Genomic DNA, 20,965 nt, shown 5'->3' on the forward strand with positions numbered 1-20,965 from the left:
GGGAGGGAAGATGCCTGAGAGCCCCAGAGAGCAGGCACATCCAGGAGAGGGAGAGAGGGTGAACATGGGGACAGAAGAGGGGAGGAGGGAGAGGATAGGGAGGAACCCACACCAGGGACATCACAGGGAGGAAGCCAAGTGGCCATGGAGGATGAGAGGCTGAGATGTTCCAACTTCTCATTTGCGGAAAATGTTGCCCTTGTCCAGGTCATCATGGACAATTACAGTGACCTCTTCGGGCAGGAGAAGGGCAAAGGTATTGCCAAAAAGAGAAAAACGGCATGGTTGGCGGTAGAGGATGCCATCAACAGTGTGGCCCCGCAGAGGAGGACTGTTGAGGGCCTGAAAAAGAGCTGGAATTATTGCAAGAGGCGGGTCAAAGAAAAGATGGGGCAGGAAGCTATGCACCAGAAGGGAACAGGCGGTGGTCCATCCCTCGATATAGAGTATAATACCTGGCAGGAGATGATACGCAGGTCCCTGAGTATCACAGCAGTCCATGGACTTCCAGGGGCTCGTGACTCAGGGGCTGCAACCACAGCACAGCGTGCTGGTGAGTAACATCCCACACAACAGTATTATGTGTATTTAAGATATAACATCCTTTAATAACACAATTCATGTACACGATGAGGAGCATGGTATTTGGCGTACTAACAAAAACATCTACAATTATACTTGACATTACTGCTACTTAACACAATGCAATTCATGATATGAGGTGGAATAGTGCAATACCAACATGTCTCAGAGTAACACAGGCCACAAGCCACATGCAATTGTATGCCCACATGGACATATATATGACTGTACTAATCCTTCTCATCCTTTGACTCCTCCACAGAACCTCCTGTCACGAGGATGCAAACATCCATGCCATCACCACTACCGCCAGTCTTCAGGCAACCGCAAGAACAGTATGCTCCCAGACATGAGCAGGTTTGGATGGCTTCAGTTGAGGACCCAGGAGTGATGCCACCGCCATTGACATATGACCCCTGGCAAGATTCCTGGCCAGAGGAATATCCTTTCTTTGGCTTTGAGGGGAAGCCAAGACAGCCACAAAGGGTCCATGTATTTACCCCCCCAACAACACAATCTCATGTCAGTCATGGATTTTACCCACAGACTATGTCACAAGAAGTGCCAATTGGAGAGGCTGAGTGGTCATACACACTAGTCATCAGTGGGACTATCAATCAACCATGAAAGCTCCCCCATCCTCATCCATGGGACGACCTCCCCCATCTGCAGATGGAAATATATCCGAAACTACAGCTGCACCTCAAGCACCATCAGATGCAGCTGAACCTGCCCCATGAGCACCAGTAGATGCAGCTGAACCTGCCTCACAAGCATAAGCAGGTGAACATGCCCAACAAGCAACTAGAAGCCCTGTTGCTCAAGAGCCTGTGGATGCATTGTATTCTCCCCTGGGTGAAGAATACATTGCACTCCAGAGAAGGCTCATAACAAGCACTGAGAGCATACAAAGAGGCCAAGAGAGGTTCTTCAGGAGGCAAGAGAGGATACAACGTAGCATAGAGCTGCAGAGGAACATGGCAGCATCATTAAAGGGATACTAACCCCAATTTTTTTTCTTTCATGATTCAGATAGAGCATGCAATTTTAAGCAACTTTCTAATTTACTCCAATTATCAATTTTTCTTTGTTCTCATGTTATCTTGATTTGAAAAAGCAGTAATGAAAGGTTAGGAGCTGGCCCATTTTTAGTTCAGCACCTGGGTAGCGCTTGCTGATTGGTTTGCTACATTTAGCCACAAATCAGCAAGTGCTACCCAGGTGCTGAACAAAAATGGGCTGGCTCTAAAGCTTACAGTACTGCTTTTTCAAATCAAGATAGCATGAGAGCAAAGAAAAATTGATAAAAGGAGTAAATTAGAAGGTTGCTTAAAATCTCATGCTCTATCTGAATCAGGAAAGAAAAAAATTGGGTTTAGTGTCCCTTTAAGTGCAAGTGTTCAGAACCAGTCACAGATGATGTGAATTCTGTCCGATATGCAGATGGACAATAGATGGAGAGAACAAAGTCAACTCTTGGGTGTGTTGGTTGAGCACTTTACACACCAGCAGGACACTGTCTCCAGCACCCCAGCAGAAACACAAGAATCTTCTAAAACCAGGAAAACAAGGAAATCCACTACAGGCACCTCTGCTCCCTCATCCAAGAAGCCAAAAAAATAAATAAATATTATTATTTCCATACATTTTTCACCATACATTTCCTATAATCTAATCATATTTTTTCACTCTTTGTTAATAACAAACAAAAAAGCAAGAAAGAAAGACGAAAAAAAAAAAAAAAGCTAATTTCTCGTGAGAATATTCCAAAATACAAATTCTGTATACAAACATATAATAGAGGAACCAGCTGCTTCTGCGTAAGAGTATTCCCACATATGGATTTACGTCTCCTATACTTCAAATTATAAGTTTCCATTCAATGTATTATCTACACAGTTATCCTTTTTAGAAAAAAAAAAAAAAAAAACTCTCTATCTCCCGCCCTGATATACATCATTCTCCTCTAACCAACTACTCGGGAGGTGACCTGCCAATATATTAGTTTGTACGTATGCCGACTTCAATAATGGTTTGACTAATATTTTCTGGGCAGATATTTGTAATAAGCGTATAAATGCTTCCCATTTCTTAAAGAAAATTGCAACATGTGCATCAGAGGGCAACTCTAGCATGATTTGCTGTATCATACATTGTGTGAGTAAACTATTTTTAAGATGGGAACAAGTGGGCGCCCCTGTATCTTTCCAAGTTTTAAGTATTAGAGTGCGGCCTATTAGTATTATTGTATTGATAAGTTTAAAATTCTTCTGGACCCCCTGATACTTTGTCAGAAAAAAAAACCTCAACAGGTTTGATTGTATGCTCAAGATGAAGCTTCATGTTCATCCAAAACGAAACTTTAGACCAAAATTTAATAATTTTGGGACATTCCCACATATAATGAAATAGATCTGCATAGGGAAAGTTACATCTAGAACAATGCACTGAAGTTTTATACCACCTGGATATAATTTCTGGAGTAAGGTAGCTCCGTAAACTAATCTTGATTTGTGACTCGCGCCAGTAAGTTGATACCCAGGCCTGTTCTGTAATTTTAAAACTATCTATTATAGTCTGTTCTTGAATATCAGGAAATTTGTTAGACCATTTCGTCACCATACCCTTAATCTGCATAGCTGAAGCCTTTTGTATGTATAGATTGTACAAGGGGGCAATTTTATATAACCCTACCCGATAACTATTAATTCTATTGTCCAGTTCCCCCAAAGACCAATTTGAGCCATAGTTTTGAATCAATTCATTGATAAAATGTCTCACTTGCAAATATGCAAAGAATTCACATGATGGTAAGTCAAACTCTGAAGCTATCTTAGCATAAACAGTAGGGGACCCGTCTCTACCCACTAATTGACCAGCAAGCTTTAAATCTTTTCTTGCCCAATTCTGGAAGACCTTATTAGAAATTCCGGGGATGAAATTTGGATTACCTATAATGGGTATAAACTGAGAGACATGCGCCGGGAGATCTAACACATTACATAATTTCTGCCATGCTACAATAATATTCCTAAAACTGTTCAAAAAAAAAAAAATCTAGAAGGAAGCGCAGTTAGAGGGCAATGTATAAGGGCTACAGGGTTAAATGGAGAAATCAAACCGGATTCCCAGTTATATGAAGTTATTTGCTCTTTTTTAGTAATCCAATCTATGGCAAATCTTGCCAGAATCACTATGTTGGGGAGTACTAGAGCAGCAGCAGATTTTAAATCCATAAGACGCTGAATGGCAATACGCGGTTTAGATTTTGGCCATAGAAACTTCGAACAAGCTTTGTTGTATCTCATAATATCGGCCTTATGTATTAATAATGGAATATTTTGTATAATGTACAAGAATTTAGGGAACAGGAGCGTCTTAATCAAAAAAAGAGATAGGCAAAAAGGCCCAATCCTCCAATTTCTTTTTAATCTTCTCTAATATGGGAATAAAATTTAAATTATACCACTCATCTGGATTAGTCGACAATTTAAGACCTAAATAAGTAATTTGGGAGACTACGGTAAATGGATGAATAATTCTATGTCCGGGCTTATTATCTATCCAAAGAAGTTCTGATTTCAGCATATTAACCCTGTAACCGGAGAACGAGCCAAATTTAGAAAAAATCTCCTGTAATATCGGCAGGGATTTTTGTAGGTCAGATAGAAATAATATCAAATCATCTGCATATAGTAAAAGAGTTATTTTCTGATCGGCTATTGTAATACCCTCCAATTCTTTCCTTAGCAGAATTGCTAAAGGTTCTAGTGAAATGTTAAATAATAGCGGTTAGACAGGGCATCCCTGTCGGGTCCCTCTCTGTAAAAAGAAACGGTTAGAGACCATATTGTTGATAATAATTGCAGATGCTGGGGAATTGTAAATTAACCGGATAAACTTATTAAAAATTACCTAATATCCCGAATTTTCCTAATGAAGAGAACAGATGATCCCAGGCAACCCGGTCGAAGGCCTTCTCCGCATTAACTGTAAGAATAGCCTTATCAATAGCTGAAAAATGACTCTAAAATCTGTATTTATTCCAGAGTAGATCCAGAAGTAAGACAACTTTCCTAGTATTTTTCACTGGGTTTCGTCCAGGCATAAAACCTGATTGATTTTCATGTATTACCTCACCAATGTACGGCTTAAGACGGTTCGCTAATATGGCTGTCAAAAGCTTATAATCAGCATTTAGTACGGAGATAGGCCTATACGAACCGGGCAACTCGGGATCCCTGTCCTCCTTCAAAATCAATGAAATATTAGCAGCAGCAAAGTATGGAGAACATGTGGTGCAATCAGCATAATAATAATTAAATAACTTACTTAGCACAGGTACAATCTGGGGCTGCAGAATTTTATAAAATTCTGCTGGTAAAGCGTCTGGACCTGCAGCCTTATTTAATTTGGCGTTTTTAATGGCTGATACAATCTCAATATCTGTAATAGGGGCGTTAATTTCGTCAATTATCACTTGAGAGAATCGCGGAGTCTGGACCTTGTTCCAGAATTCCTCCTTATTGCTAAGATTCGGCTTTTCACCTTTATATAAATTAGTGAAATAGTCAAAAAATATTTTCTCAATATCGCTTTGATTAGTATATCAATCTGTACCCCGTCGGATTGCCGGTATTGCGTTTTTAGATATAGCTTTGGTAATTCTGGATAAAAATTTCGCGGATCTACCCACATGTCCTCCATAAATAGCTTTAATTCTAAAATCTTCTTGAATAGTATCCTGTTGTAATTGTGAGTCTCGCGCGACTTTAGCTTTAATATAAAGACTCCATTCCAACGGAAGTTATTTGGATTCGCAATATAGGCTCTAAAGGCATTTTTAACCTGATTAGCTAATTGAATTTTGATACGGTTACTTTTTTTTCTTTAAATGACACATGTGTGATTTAATTTCTCCACGCAGGACAGCTTTTGACGACTCCCAATATATTTCTATTTTGTCGTAATAGTCTACATTATTATTACAGAATTCAGTAAATGTGTTTTTTAACCATTTTTGAAAATTAACATTGTTAATTAAGTGCTTGGGAAAATAAATATGGTTATTCCGAATACTCAACAGGTTAGAGTTACATTTTAAGGATATGGCGGCATGATCAGATATAACGATATCATCTATTCTTGTTTCCCAAAATACATTAAGTAAAGATTCAGATATAAGGAAATAATCTATTCTGGATAATGACCGGTGGGATTTAGACATACAAGTATATGATCGAACATCTGGATTATGAATTCTCCAGAATAGATTAGATTCTCCACTAAACCTAAATGGAAAATAAACTTTTGTAAAATCCGTACTTTCCTATCTCTCGTGGCTATTATTGTTTTACTAGATCTATCCAATGTAGAGTCTACAATTAAGTTAAAGTCACAGGCAACTATTAGATTTTTTCCTATATAACCATGTAGCTTTAGCGTAAGTTTCCTCCAAAATTCCTGATCTACCGTATTGGGTCCATATACATTACATAATATATTGAACTCTGTAAATAGTTCATTCTAAAATTAAAAATCGCCCTTCTGGATCTAATGTTGTTTTGTCAATACAACAGTCAAATGTTTTATTCAACAATATGGCCACTCCTCTCTTTAAATATTATTATAGTTCACCATAAACCTTGTCCTCTGTTATTTACCATGTCATTGTCATACACATTCATGTAAGGTGTGTTTTATTACACTAATATTGTTAAAACATATAATATGACCTGTGTGGAAATGGCAATAACAGGTAATATCATGTTTATGACATATTCTTGTACTATAACTCACATCCACAATAGTTAGATTATGAAGGGTACATATAGTAATATTCACTTCTAAGATGTAAATCAATGTATCTCACATCCAATATAAATTGACACATGGGTATATATATATATAATACTGATGTTACCGATAGGTGTGCATTATCAGGTGTTTTAAGGCTGCAGGTGAGAGGTTGTGTTTGTGATTTGTTTGACACAATTGCAAAGAGGCGGTCTTCAAGGTCTTAGAAATTATCATATGAGTCATCCTAGGTTTATCTTTTAACTAAGAATACCAAGAGAACAAAGCAAAATTGGTGTTAGAATTAAATTGGAAAGTTGTTTAAAATTACATGCTCTATTTGAAGCAAGAAGGTTTTCTTTGGACTTGACTGTCGCATTATATATTGTAGCATCAATGCCAAGCTGTGTTAAAGGGACAGTATACACTCATTTTCATATATCTGCATGTAATAGACACTACTATAAAGAATAAGATGCACAGATTCTGATATAAAAATCCAGTATAAAACTGTTTAAAAACTTACTTAGAAGCTGTCAGTTTGGCTTTGTTGAAAAGGTAGCTGGAAAGCCCACTGCAAGTGGCAAATAAGACACTCCCCCCCCCCTTCTTTTGCATATGAAAAGACCCTTTACACAGACAGGAGCAAGCTGGAGAAGGTAGCTGACAGTATTCACATAAAACTTTGGGGCTTGGTTAGGAGTCTGAAAATCAGAGCAATGTTATTTAAAAATAAGCAAAACTATACATTTATTTAAAAAAAAAAACTTTATAGGCTATATAAATAGATATATAAAACATTTATGCAAAGAAAAAAATGAGTGTATAATGTCCCTTTAACAGTAGAATAAATTACACTCCCAATGGGTTTTAAAGAGACAAAGGTAATACAATTATGATTGCCCATTGTTCTCTCCAAGTATTGGTGATTGCTATGTAATACCAAAATTGCGTAAAAACCGGCGGTGCAAGCTTTTGCGGGAGACGCAGCATATGTCATGGAGCCCCTAGAATGTAAATTTCTCTTAAATGTACATTAAACTTTAAATTTTCTTTCTTCATAAGAAGTTGAATTATGCATAATAAAGAACGTTGCTTACACTATTATTGTTTATCTTTCCTGCTTTTACAGTAATTATAGTGTTCCCACAAGCCTTTAACCCCAAAAAGGCTGGAATGAAATCCGAGGAATACAGAACTCTAACCCTCCTAGATGCTGCAAAGTAATTGGTAGAAATGTGCAGGAACACATTTGACTTCTTAAACTAAGACATGTTAAGAAGAAAGTTGTTGATTCTCTTTTCCCATTATATAATGGTATCATTTTTAGAAATATTTTTTTGGTGGGGAACTTATTTGGATTAATCCAGCAAAACAGCAAATGAAAAATGACAATTTCTATATAAGAGTGAGAAAAGAAGTGAACTGTGAAACATTTGTTTCTGTATAAAAACCCAAATGACAGGGAATTAGTATTCCTTCCCCCTGTCCGTCAACCAATCAGAGCTTGCCAAGAAGAAGGTAACATCATCCAAATATGAAGAAAAGGATTTAAAGTTTATTTCCCTTTTTATTTTTCTGGATAAAATATTTGTAATAAACAGATAACAGGCCTCAAAACAAATATAAGTTCTCAAACTTCAACTAAAAAGAATTACTGTCCAGTCATTAAATACAGTTGTGCTCATAAGTTTACATATCCTGGCAGAATTTATGATTTCTTGGCCATTTTTCAGAGAATGTGAAAGATAACACAAAAACTTTTCTTTCACTCATGGTTAGTGTTTGGCTGAAGCCATTTATTATCAATCAACTGTGTTTACTTTTTTTAAATCATAATGACAACAAAAACTACCCAAATGACCCTGATCAAAAGTTTACATACCCCAGTTCTTAATACCGCGTATTGCCCCCTTTAACATCAATGACAGCTTGAAGTCTTTTGTGGTATTTGTGGATGAGAATCTTTATCTTCTCAGATGGTAAAGCTGCCCATTCTTCCTGGCAAAAAGCCTCCAGTTCCTGTAAATTCTTGGGCTGTCTTGCATGAACTGCATGTTTGAGATCTCCCCAGAGTGGCTCAATGATATCGAGGTCAGGAGACTGAGATGGCCACTCCATGACCTTCACTTTATTCTGCTGTAGCCAATGACAGGTCGACTTGGCCTTGTGTTTAGGATCATTGTCATGTTGGAATGTCCAAGTACGTCCCATGCGCAGCTTCCGGGCTGATGAATACAAATTTTCCTCCAGTATTTTTTGATAACATACTGCATTCATCTTGCCATCAATTCTGACCAAATTTCCTGTGCGTTTGTAGCTCACACATCCCCAAAACATCAGTGATCCACCTCTGTGTTTCACAGTAGGAATGGTGTAACTTTCATCATAGGCCTTGTTGACTCCTCTCCAAATGTAGCATTTATGGTTGTGGCCAAAAAGCTCAATTTTGGTCTCATCACTCCAAATGACTTTGTGCCAGAAGGTTTGAGGCTTGTCTCTGTGCTGTTTGGCATATTGTAAGCGGGATACTTTGTAGCATTTGTGTAGTAATGGCTTTCTTCTGGCGACTCGACCATGCAGCCCATCTTTTTTCCAGTGCCTCCTTATTGTGCATCTTGAAACAGCCACATCACGTGTTCTTAGAATCCTGTATTTCACCTGAAATTATTTGTGGGTTTTTCTTTGCATCACAAGCAATTTTCCTTGCAGTTGTGGCTGAAATTTTACCTGACCGTGGTTTGGTTTCAACAGAACCCCTCATTTTCCACTTCTTGATTAGAGTTTGAACACTGCTGATTGGCATTCTCAATTCCTTGGATATCTTTTTATATCCCTTTCCTGTTTTATACAGTTCAACAACCTTTTCCCGCAGATATTTTGACGATTCTTTTGCTTTCCCCATGACTCAGAATTCAGAAACGTCAGTGCAGCCACTGGATGAAAGATGCAAGAGTCTGTCAGGAGTCCAGAAACTCATTGACCTTTTATACACACACACTAATTACAAGCAAACAGATCACAGGATGGTTACCTTTAATAGCCATTCAAACCCCTTTGTGTCAACTTGTGTGCATGCTATCAGGCCAAAATCACCAGGGTATGTAAACTTTGATCAGGGTCATTTGGGTAGTTTCTGTTGTCATTATGATTTAAAAAGAGTAAACACAGTTAATTTATAATAAATGGCTTCAGCCACACACTAACCATGAGTTAAAGAAAAGTTTTTGTGTTATCATTCATATTCTCTGAAAAATGGCCAAGAAATCATAAATTCTGCCAGGATATGTAAACTTATGAGCACAACTGTACACGCTTTCAGTTTGTTGTGCATTTAGATTCATAATGGATATATGTATCTATGCAAGAATTTCACCAAGACTTTTCTGCAAAATAATTCATTTTATGTTGTGGCTATTTTATCAAAAGAGCCCTTTGTATTTGTATTTAAAAATCATTAAATTCTACCAGTCACCCAGTGGATAATTCCGTTTGAACATTTATGCTACATATAACAGAGGTTAAAAGCAATTGTTTTGGTTAATAAAACATATATTTTACAGACAAAAGACATCAAGGGGAAAGATGTATACACGACTACCCAAATAGCTGAGGCATTCAGAACATATTATGAACAACTATACAATATTAGTAAAGCTGGGGAATATCCACCACAATTTAAAAAAAGCTCACTGACACAGGAATACCTAGAGAAACTAAAGTTCCCCACACTGAGTCAGGAACAGATAGATTCACTGGATAGTCCGTTCTCTTATGAGGAAATCAAGATAGTAATAAAAGACCTCCCTACGGGGAAGGCCCCAGGACCAGACGGTTACTCAAACAGCTACTACAAACAATACAAGGACATTTTAATACCACAACTATTAGACTTGTTTAACAGCATCAGTGAGGAGAACCCATTCCTAGACACTAACCTGGAAGCCCATATAGTGGTCTTGCCTAAACCAGGCAAACCTCCAGACAGGGTGGAGAATTTCAGGCCCATTTCACTATTGAACTCGGACCTCAAAATATATGCAAAAATTCTAGCCAACCGTTTAAATCAGGTATTGCCCCAGCTTATTAAGAATGATCAAGTAGGTTTCATACAAAACAGAGAGGCCAAGGATAACACAGTTAGGGCAATACATCTCCTAGAATACACCCAGCAACAGAAATTGCCCCTGGCCCTGGTCTCAACAGACGCGGAGAAAGCGTTCGACCGCGTCTGTTGGACATTCCTCAGGGCCACATTACAAAAATTCCAACTGGGAAAAACCACCATATCAAGGATTTTCGCCCTTTACCATTCCCCGTCAGCTAGGGTCAGAGTCAATGGCCACTTGTCTAATCCATTCAGTATATCAAATGGGACCCGCCAGGGTTGCCCCCTATCCCCATTGCTGTTTGCCTGCATAGTGGAAGCCCTGGCCTTGGCAGTTAGAGACAAACCCTCAATCCAGGGACTAGAAATAGCGGGTTCTACCCACAAGATCTTATTATATGCTGATGATATTTTATTTTTCCTTACCAACCCCGCAACCTCTATACCCTCCCTTTGTGAGGAACTAGACAATTTCCAAAAAGTATCCAATTTTCTCATCAATAAATCTAAGTCAGAGATGCTTTTGCTAAACCATGATCCCCCGCAATCCCAAAATATTTGTCAGACATATCCATTCAAAAAAAGAGGGAACTCCCTAAAATACCTAGGCATATACTTAGCCCCAACAACTGAAGAAATGTTTCAACTAAACTATGTCCCCATCCAACAACAGATCATAGCAGATCTCTCAGCTTGGAGATCAAAGAATGTATCCTGGTTAGGGAGAATCACAATCCTAAAAATGAATGTCCTTCCAAGGTTATTATATATCTTCCAAACCCTGCCCATCCCCACACCCAAGAACTTCACCAATTCACTACAATCCAAACTATTAGCATATGTATGGGAAAATAGGCCAGCAAGGATCAATAAGCAACTAATGTGCATGCCAACTAAAAGAGGTGGATTGGGGGTCCCTGACTTGGAAAAGTACCGTACGGGAATATTCCTGCAAAGGATCATTGATTGGTACACGAACTTCACAACTAAGGCTTGGGTAGCACTGGAGCATGATATTGCAAATAAGACACACCTGGGGTCCCTCTGCTGGCTACCGCCAAAACAGACCTCTTTAGAACATCACCCTAACTCTATCATAGCAGAGACATTCCGGGTCTGGAACCATATTCTAATATCATACCCGAATATATCCTCAAGAACCTCCCCGCTAACACCCCTTACAAATAACACAGACTTTATACCGGGGCTGAATTTCCCCAGCAAAACCCTATCCAACAAGAGAAGAACCTTAGCGGCATATCAGTTAGGTAATGAGCATAAATTTTATAACCTAGAAGAGTTAGCAACAGAGGGAATTGACCTCTCAAAAAATTGGTTACTATTACGCCAATGCCAATCATATATAACAAAACACCCTGATCGAAGGAATTTAGTGAGGCCCATGACGGCATTTGAATCACTATGTAGAACAGACACCCCACATAAAAAGACACTAGCTATTTCTCATGCACTACTACAAATCCCACCTCATGGCTACACCCCGTATTACATAGACAGGTGGAATACAGAACTGAACCTAGACATGACACTAAGAGAGGTCTCAGAGATTTTCACGAATGTAACCAAGGTCTCCTCCTCCAGCCGGCTAATTGAACTAAATTTAAAGATAATCCAAAGATGGTACTACACACCGGCTAGGATACATAAACTCTATAGGACGGCAAGTGATACATGCTGGAGGTGTGAAAATGGCAGGGGGAACATGGCACACATCTGGTGGGATTGTACTATGATAAAGGAAGTGTGGGAAAAAGTAGCAAGGGAGACTTCAGAAATGGTGGGGGTTACGATTCCACCAGATCCTCGCATCTGGCTATTTAATATTATTCCAAGAAAAACACAAACACAAGTGAAAAAACTAATCTTTATGGCAAGTAATGGCATGAAGACATTACTTGCAAGGCACTGGAAACAAAAATACACCCCCACAGTTGCTGATTGGATCCACACTTTCCAACACATCTTACAATTAGAGGAATATGCATACATTAAATCGAGGACAGAGGTGTCATACGGCTTAATGAAGATCATGTGGGACACATATATAGCAAATAAATTTCATAATTAGCTTACGCGAACTAAGTTGTGTTTATGCTTTATTAGGAGATTGATATAGGACCTAAGGCTCCTGACAACTGTGGCAACAGAACGTTTCTAGATACTTTTTGTTAGACGCATTTCACTGCATAACTGTAAAATGTAAAAGAAAATGTTAAACGGTTTGTTGCAATCCCTTTTTTGACCTCTGTATTGTACGAATTTTATTTGACAATAAAACTGTTTATTCAAAAAAAAAAAAAAAAAAAAAAAAAAAAGCAATTGTTTTGGTTTCAAGCCCATTTAATAGGTTTATTTTATACTTGTTCTATATCATATATTATTTTAAATTAACTACTTTGATGTCTCTTTAAAAAGGGAATGGAAGCAATTTATTATCACCACTAATTCATCATCACTTCCATTTCACCACTAGCAGAGTGAAACATTTAGGATGTCCACTGCTTAAAGACCATAACGTGCAAAGGATGTAATGTAATCATGTAAGCAATCACTTTCATATCCATTTCAACCCACTGTGAAAGACACACTAGAACAGTATATTATAGGTAAATATCAACCTTTTATAGATCCGGAAAATCTTTTTAAACTAACGTGATACCCAAAATTTAAAGTGATGCAGCATAGCTGTAAAAAAGCTGTCTAGAAAATACCACCTGAACATCTCCATGGAAAAAGGCAGATATTTTACCTCCAAATGTCCTCAGTAGCCACATCCCATTGTAAAAGGGAATTTAAAGGGACAGTCTAGTCCACAATAAACTTTCATGATTCAGATAGAGAATGTAATTTTAAACAATTTTCCAATTTACTTTTATCACCATTTTTGCTTTGTTCTCTTGGTATTCTTAGTTGAAAGCTAAACCTAGGAGGTTCATATGCAAATTTCTAAGCCCTTGAAGGCCACTTCTTCTCTCAGGGCATTTTAACAGTTTTTCACCACTAGAGGGTGTTAGTTCATGTGTGACATATAGATAACACTGTGCTCACGCACGTGGAGATCCAGTGAGCCAGCTCTGATTGGCTAAAATGGATGTCTGTCAAAAGAACTGAAATAAGGGGGCAGTTTGAAGAGGCTTAGATACAAGGTAATCACAGAGGTAAAAAAGTATATTATTATAACTGTGTTGGTTATGCAAAACTAGGGAATGGGTAATAAAGGGATTATCTATCTTTTTAAACAATAAAAATTCTGGTGTAGACTGTCCCTTTAAGCTGCCAATCGTGATGCTAGTCCCAGGACTTGCAAGGAAGGGTGCATTTGGCATATGCAGACACAGTCATGTTATTTCACTACTCCTGAAATCTTGCAGGATTTCAGTGAAATCCTATGAAATCACAGTAAAGCAAAGTGTAACATCCGCACTGATTAAGCTGATTGGCTGTTTATTTTTACAACATGCAACTGACAGTAGTTTAATGATAACTATTCACACAGCACTTACCATTGTGAGCTGAAGAAATTTTAAAGGTACAATATCTTCCTTTTTTACATAGAGCTGTTCTTGTGATATTTTCATGTCAGCTTTTTACACTAATGCTGCATCAATTCCAAGTGCTTTATCAAATGGGCATTTTGTCCCTTTAATACACAGAACTAAGACTTCATCAGATTAATGCCAGCATAAAGATAAAAAAGGACAAACGAAAGTAAGCGCTCAGAAAAAAAAAACAAGATTTCTCAACTCCAGTCTTTAAAAGGGACATTAAACCCAAAAATTTTCTTTCATAATTCAGACAGAGAATACAATTTTAAACAACATTCCAATGTACTTCTATTATCTAATTTGCTTTACTCTTTAGATATCCTTAGTTAAAGAAATAGCAATGCACACGGGTGAGCCAATCACGAGGCATCTATGTGCAGCCACCAATCAGAAGCTACTCAGCCTATCTAGACATGCTTTTCAGGAAAGAATATCAAGAGAATAAAGCAAATTAGATAATAGAAGTAAATTAGAAAGGTGTTTAAAATGGTATTCTCTATCTGAATAATGAAATAAAAAATGTGGGTTTAATGTCCGTTTACGTACCCCTAACAGGACCTAGCTGGACAAGAGCACAAGTGAAATAATCAGCTGATGTGTGAGCACAGGTTAATAACTATGGTTACTGATCAGCTGATTATTTTCACCTGTGCTCTAGTTCAGATATCATGAAAATCTGGGCTGTTAGAGGTACTCGAGGACTGGAGATGAGAACCACTGAGCTAGAATAACAAGGAACCCTTGATACAATTTGTCATGAGCAAGGGAAAACATTTATACAGGGACGTATATAGAAGAATCCAAAAACAAAGGAGCGAGAACTTGAAGAGCTATGGCTTTCTGGCTCTCAGTATTTATCTAATCCGCTTATATTCCATGTGTCAGCACTATGGTATTTGAACATTAAATATTCTTTGAGTATATATATATATATATATATATATATATATATATTTATATATTTATTTATATTATTTGCATAGGAAATTAGCACATCTAGGCAAGTATCCCCGCTTGCTTTTCCCCAGAAATAACTCATATACAATGTTACCAATGCACAAATGCAAATTCTCAGTTTTTTTGCTTCAAAATAATACTGTTTTAACACAGCTATCCTTTTAACAGAAAAATAATTTGCATAACTTACCCAGAGTTCTCTTGTGCATTGGTAACATTGTATATGAGTTATTTCTGGGGAAAAGCAAGCGGGGATACTTGTCTAGATGTGCTAATTTCCTATGCAAATAATTACATTTATTTAATTTTGAGACATGGAGGATTTTAATTTCAGATTTATATCTCCCCCCATAATTTTAATGAATATATATATATATATATATATATATATATATATATATATATATATATAAAAAAAATGTACATGATTTATAAAGAAGGAAAAAAAAAAAAAAAAAAAAAAAAAAAAAAAAAAAAAGGTAATTATACAAAGGCTGAAATCCACCATCATGAGTGTACTTGTGCTTAAGAAAAATAATCGGCGGGGGCAGATTTTAATAGATGTCAGGTGTAACAAAAATAAAAAGGAGGTTGTTGTTTACTGCCTTATGATTTTATTATTTAAAAATTATATATCATTTCACTAATAAAAAATGTTTAATCACTGAACTTAAAGGGACATAATACTCATATGCTAAATCACTTGAAACTGATGCAGTATAACTGTAAAAAGCTGACAGGAAAATATCACCTGAGCATCTCTATGTAAAAAAGGAAGATATTTTACCTCCCAATCTCCTTAGCTCAGCAGAGTAAGTTCTGTGTAAAAAGTTATACTCAGTTACTGCCCAGCAAAAATAAAAAAAATGAAGAAATGAGCAGCAGCCAATCAGCATCAACAGTGCTAAGGTAATGAACTCTTTTACTGTGATCTCATGAGATTTGCCTTAACTCTCATGAGATTTCATTGTAAACTTCCTTACACTGAATAGGGAAATAACATGAGTGTGCACGAAAGCTCGCTCCGTCCGCTGTCCCGGGACAGACATACTGATTTGTTGCTTAGAAGTCCTTTACAATGGGATATGGCTATTGAGAAACTTTTGAGGTAAAATAATCTCTTTTTTACATAGAGATGTTCAGGTGATATTTTATAGTCAGTTTTTTACAGTTATACTGCATCACTTTCAAGTGTTTCAACATTTGGGTATTATTGCCCTTTAAGAAACCTTAAATAAAAGACCATATTAAGAGAGAGCTATACCATGGTATGACTAATACCATGATGTCTAGAAATAGACACTGGTACCCTCTAAAAGGCTCTCCAGAGATTGCTTTTTTGGTGGGAAGGGGTGTGAAGCTCCCTTCAAAACGGCAGCAAGGCTCATAAATATCTTCCTCCATCCTTCTCACTTGTGAGGCTGCACCAGATCTTCGAAGATAAGTCTCAGTCAACAGGTTAAATAACTTGTGTATGTTACTCAGTATATAATCTAGACAATCAAGGTTATAAAGTAATAGTCTAGTCAAAATTAAACTTTCATGATTCATATAGAACATGCAATTTTAAGCAATTGTCAAATTTACTCCTATTAGCAATTTTTCTTCATTCTCTTGGTATCTTTATTTGAAAACGCCGGAATGTTAGCATAGGAGCCGGACCATTTTGTCTTAATGAAGTCACCAATCAGCAAGCGCTACACAGGTGCTGAACCAAAAATGGGCTTGCTTCTAAGCTTACATTTAAATAAAGATAGCAAGAAAACAAATAAAATTTGATAATAGGAGTACATTAGAAAGTTGCATGCTCTATCTGATTCATGAAAGTTTAATCTTGACTAGACTATTCCTATAATCATAGTAAATGTGTGTTCCAGCAGGTATTCAAGAGAATAAACTGCTACTTATAGGTAATTTAATCATGATTGTTCAGGTGTAAACCAGAAAATCAAGTGTTAAATAGTGTGTGTTTGTTCTGGGCAAAAAAAAAAAAAAAAAAGGAGTAAAATCAGAAGTGGATTTGCTTCTAGCACTCAATGGGTCAAATTATTATTACTGGTAACCACTGGGTTAAAAAGGTATTGCTTCACATGTGTTACAATCAATCAAGTTGTTAAATCAGTGTATATATTAGCTAAAATAATTATATTGAAAACACTTTGACAATGTATACATAGCAGACTGTGGCCTACAAAACAGCTTAAACAATTGCTTTTTGTCTAGCAATTAATACTCAACATATAAAAAAAAATATATAACAACCCATGTGCAAATATATATATATATATATATATATATATATATATATATATATATATATATATATATATAAATATATATATATATATATATATATATATATATCCACATTAGAGAAGTAAAAAGCAGCAAATTCTATCTGACAGATCCATACAGTGCACAATTCTACATAAATGTCAATATGGATCACAGCTCTGGATACACATCAGAAACCTTCTAGAGGACACCAGGCTGGAACACAGCCAATCATATGCATAGCCATAGTTCAGAATGCACACACTGTGTTCTGATCCTTTGAAATAAACACAACCATAACACATACATATGGAGAGTAAGTGCAAAATAATTTCAGTATTAGTTCAGTATATGTACAATAGACCCAAAAACCCTGGTAAAGCAGATTGCATACAAAATACAAGATCAAAACCAAGGATAAGCAGAATAAGTATAATTATTGCACTATTGGTTTAGTGGGCACACAAGGAACCCTATCAGAACAGATAGAAAAATGTCAACTTAAAATGAAGATGGGAAAGCAAACTAAAACTAGGGTGATTGTAATATCAGTTTCATTTATGTATCTTATGAGATCTCAATGGATCCGGTTTGGGCAGATCACATGCATACATACTGCTCTGTATACACACAAGAAACAATATCAGATCATTATTACACCTCTGTATATACACAGGAAACCCAATCAGACAAGATTCTTTGACAGATCATAGCTCAGTAGGGGCAGACAGAGAGGAAGGAAGTCCGGGCACAGCAGATCACACCTCTGTACATATAGGAAGACCTATGAGAAGTCGGGCAGACTGCAGTTAAGTGTTGCACAGGGAGCAGATCCTGTCAATCTCACCCGATCACAATGTCAGCTCCCAAGGGGGCACCCAGCTACAATTTTACCGGTAGACATCCAAACGCTTGCCTGCAGCACATTCCCGCACAGCTTGGCCCTTCTGCATTGCTGAATTTCCAACCACCCTAACAACACTCCCGCTCCCTCCCTATGAAAAAAAACCTCCGCAATCCTCTCCCTGAGACCTACCTCACACCCCCGCAATCCGCCCCCACCATCCCAGGGAGTCAGGCAGCAGAGAGCAGCCCCCCCTCATCCCTGTGTCCCAGAGGAAGGTCCGCACAGCACAGGCAGCCTGCTACAGACACACACTGGGAGGGAGAAAGGGAGGAGGTAGAGACAACTAGAGGGGAGGGGAGAAACACGGGGTGAGAGCACAGAAGAGAGGAGAGGGTTGGGAGAGAGAAGTGCGGGGTGTTGGAGAGGCAGCAGAAGGGCAAATAATGGGAGTCAGGGTTGAAAGTGTGTCCCCCTACCAAATAATTGGAAAGGCCAAGGTTGTAACATGAGGGGTAATGGGAGAGGTCAAAGTTTGAAGATACAAATGAGGGGCAAACGTTACAGGCCACGATTAATGAAATAGAGCCAATATTAAGAAAGGTCAGGGTTACTTGCCAGGTAAAGTGGGTGTGGGATTAACTAGAGAGTTTAGTTAGCAGCAATTAATAGGACAGACCAAAATTGGTAGAAAGAGGGGTAAATGAAATTGCTAGGAAGTCAGAGAAAGGGGCAAATAAAAGGCGATCAGGATGGGAAGACAGTGTATGTGTTTCTGTGTGGACAGATACAGGAGGTCAGGATACGAAGGCAAATAATAGTAGAGGCCAGGGCTGCAAGTTTGTGGGTGACATGGGATGTGATGGGGTACAGAGTGGGAGGGGCACATAAGGAGACATTTCAAAGTTGGAAGACTGGGGGCAAATAAAGGCAGAGTTTAAAGATACAGCTATAGGGGGCAATTAAAAATGAAGTGGGCATGAAAGATGGTGTACTGTATGAAATAGGAAGGTATATGGGGGAACAATATGTGCTATGCCTTGTAGTGTGTATGAGGAGAGATGGTTAGAAGTTGATTATAAAACTGCGACGAACATAAATGGTGAGGGTATGTGGTCATGGGGGTAACTAGTGCAGGTGGAAAGTAAATATAAAGGGGAAGTGGGAAGCTCTAAATAAAAAAAGAAGAAAACGAGTGGAAGACGCTAGGGAGGTTATTAAGAGGGGAAACATTGTCACAGGTAAGACTAGATAAATTAGACAAACACCGACAGAAGATAAATTACAGAATAAATAATTTAAAAAAAAAAGTCTAAATGAAAACAGACTAGAGTACTGAAAGGGGAGTGAAAAAAAACCTGAAAGCAGAAATGAGATGGAAGTAGATGACAGTTAACTCGCTGCGTGCCGTATGACATTTGGAAGGTTAAGTCGCTGGCTGTCAGTGGGTTGCAACGCATTCCTAGGCAGTGTATTATAACCACCTCTAGCAGCCCGGGGGGTTAACCTGCACACTGGAGGTTGAGATGGTTAGAGCTATATGGGTCAATTGCATATACAGGACATTGTAATGCTGCAGGATCGTACAACAGGCTTTCAACAAACGTTGTTCCCAAGCATGCAATGACCAACATCCAGTCCTGACCCTCCACCCCATGAAAACTGAATAGCCTTGGTACCAACCTGGGGCTTTTCTCTAATTGCTGAATGGTGCTGGTTAGGTGGCAGCTGATCTCTGCGCTTGGAATCCTTCTGCAAGATCCTTATCCTTTCCAGCCTAGTCTGTTTGTAATCCACCTCTCTCCAGATCTATCCCTCTAGAGGTTGCTGTTTCCCCACGCTCCCTCTCTCTCCTTTTTATTTATTTATTAATATTTCTTCTCTCTCCCCTTTTTAGCATCCAGCCTTTCCTGTTGTCCAGGGAAAACGCCCTCTACCCCGGATCCAGAAAATAGCTAGCAATTCACAAGCAAGCCTTAAAGGCGCAAGCTCTTGTGTGACTAGGCTCCTGCTCTAAGACCTTTGCATCCAAACACTGACTCACTCATCACAGCTACTAAAAAGTACACACACTACAGGCAGCTCAAATAGAAACTTTTTCCATGTTCAAGTGAAACAGAGCAGCCCAAAGCAAACGAAACTGGAGAGCCACATGGTATTTTATAGTGCAGAGAGCCCGTCACACGAAGTTGTCATGTATTATACATTACTTTTTATATGAATTAAAACTTAGCTGAAATGGAACTTTTAAACGTTTACAGATAGTACTTATGATATTTTAAAAATATAGTGTATTCCTAAGAACTGCTAGCAGGATCCTAACATTTCTATATAGTTGCTATAAAACCACCTGTCTGCAACATCTCATATATATTATCCAGTTCTCCCATAAAGTGCACACAACATTCAAAAAGTTAGGAGGCTGAAGTTGGCTTCTTATTCACCGAAGTTGGCTTCTTATTCAGCCAGCTTCTTATTGGGCAACTGATTACAATCAGACAAAAAAAAGCTGTTGAAACAAAATATCTACAATTATTTTTTATTTAAAAAAAATAGACTTTCCCAAAACCTAAACAAACTTACATTTTATACAAATACATGTTATATTGCAATAAACATATGGTAAACATGGCACAATTTTGGTTATGTTTTTAATAAGTAACTTGTATATTGAAAGGGTTAAAATCCTTTGGGCCACTGATTTATGCGTGGCTATATACAGGATGTGAGCCCCTTCACAGAATCCACATATTTTCAGATTGACCCAACGGTTTCTATGGCAAACTGGTGCCAACCTTGCCACTTCATATATTTTACCTTTTCTGAATAAGTAACTGG

General features: G+C 37.8%; 1 protein-coding gene across 4 annotated transcripts in view; it reads right to left on the bottom strand.

The window, feature by feature from the left end:
• Positions 1-20,159, bottom strand: part of ADCY6 (adenylate cyclase 6) — a 591,281-nt gene extending 571,122 nt beyond the window's left edge. For 2 of the 4 annotated variants that reach the window (XM_053708057.1, XM_053708056.1), the window contains exon 1: positions 18,320-18,438. In XM_053708057.1, coding sequence (XP_053564032.1) covers positions 18,320-18,348 — 29 coding nt within the window. In that variant the 5' untranslated portion in view covers positions 18,349-18,438. Of the gene's footprint in view, positions 1-18,130; positions 18,236-18,319; positions 18,439-19,810 lie in introns of those variants that run through there. The other 2 variants (XM_053708058.1, XM_053708059.1) reach the window with 2 other exon arrangements.
• Positions 20,160-20,965: the final 806 nt, after the last annotated feature.

The sequence above is a fragment of the Bombina bombina genome, chromosome 3, assembly GCF_027579735.1.
Source record: "Bombina bombina isolate aBomBom1 chromosome 3, aBomBom1.pri, whole genome shotgun sequence".
Lineage (NCBI taxonomy): Eukaryota > Metazoa > Chordata > Amphibia > Anura > Bombinatoridae > Bombina > Bombina bombina.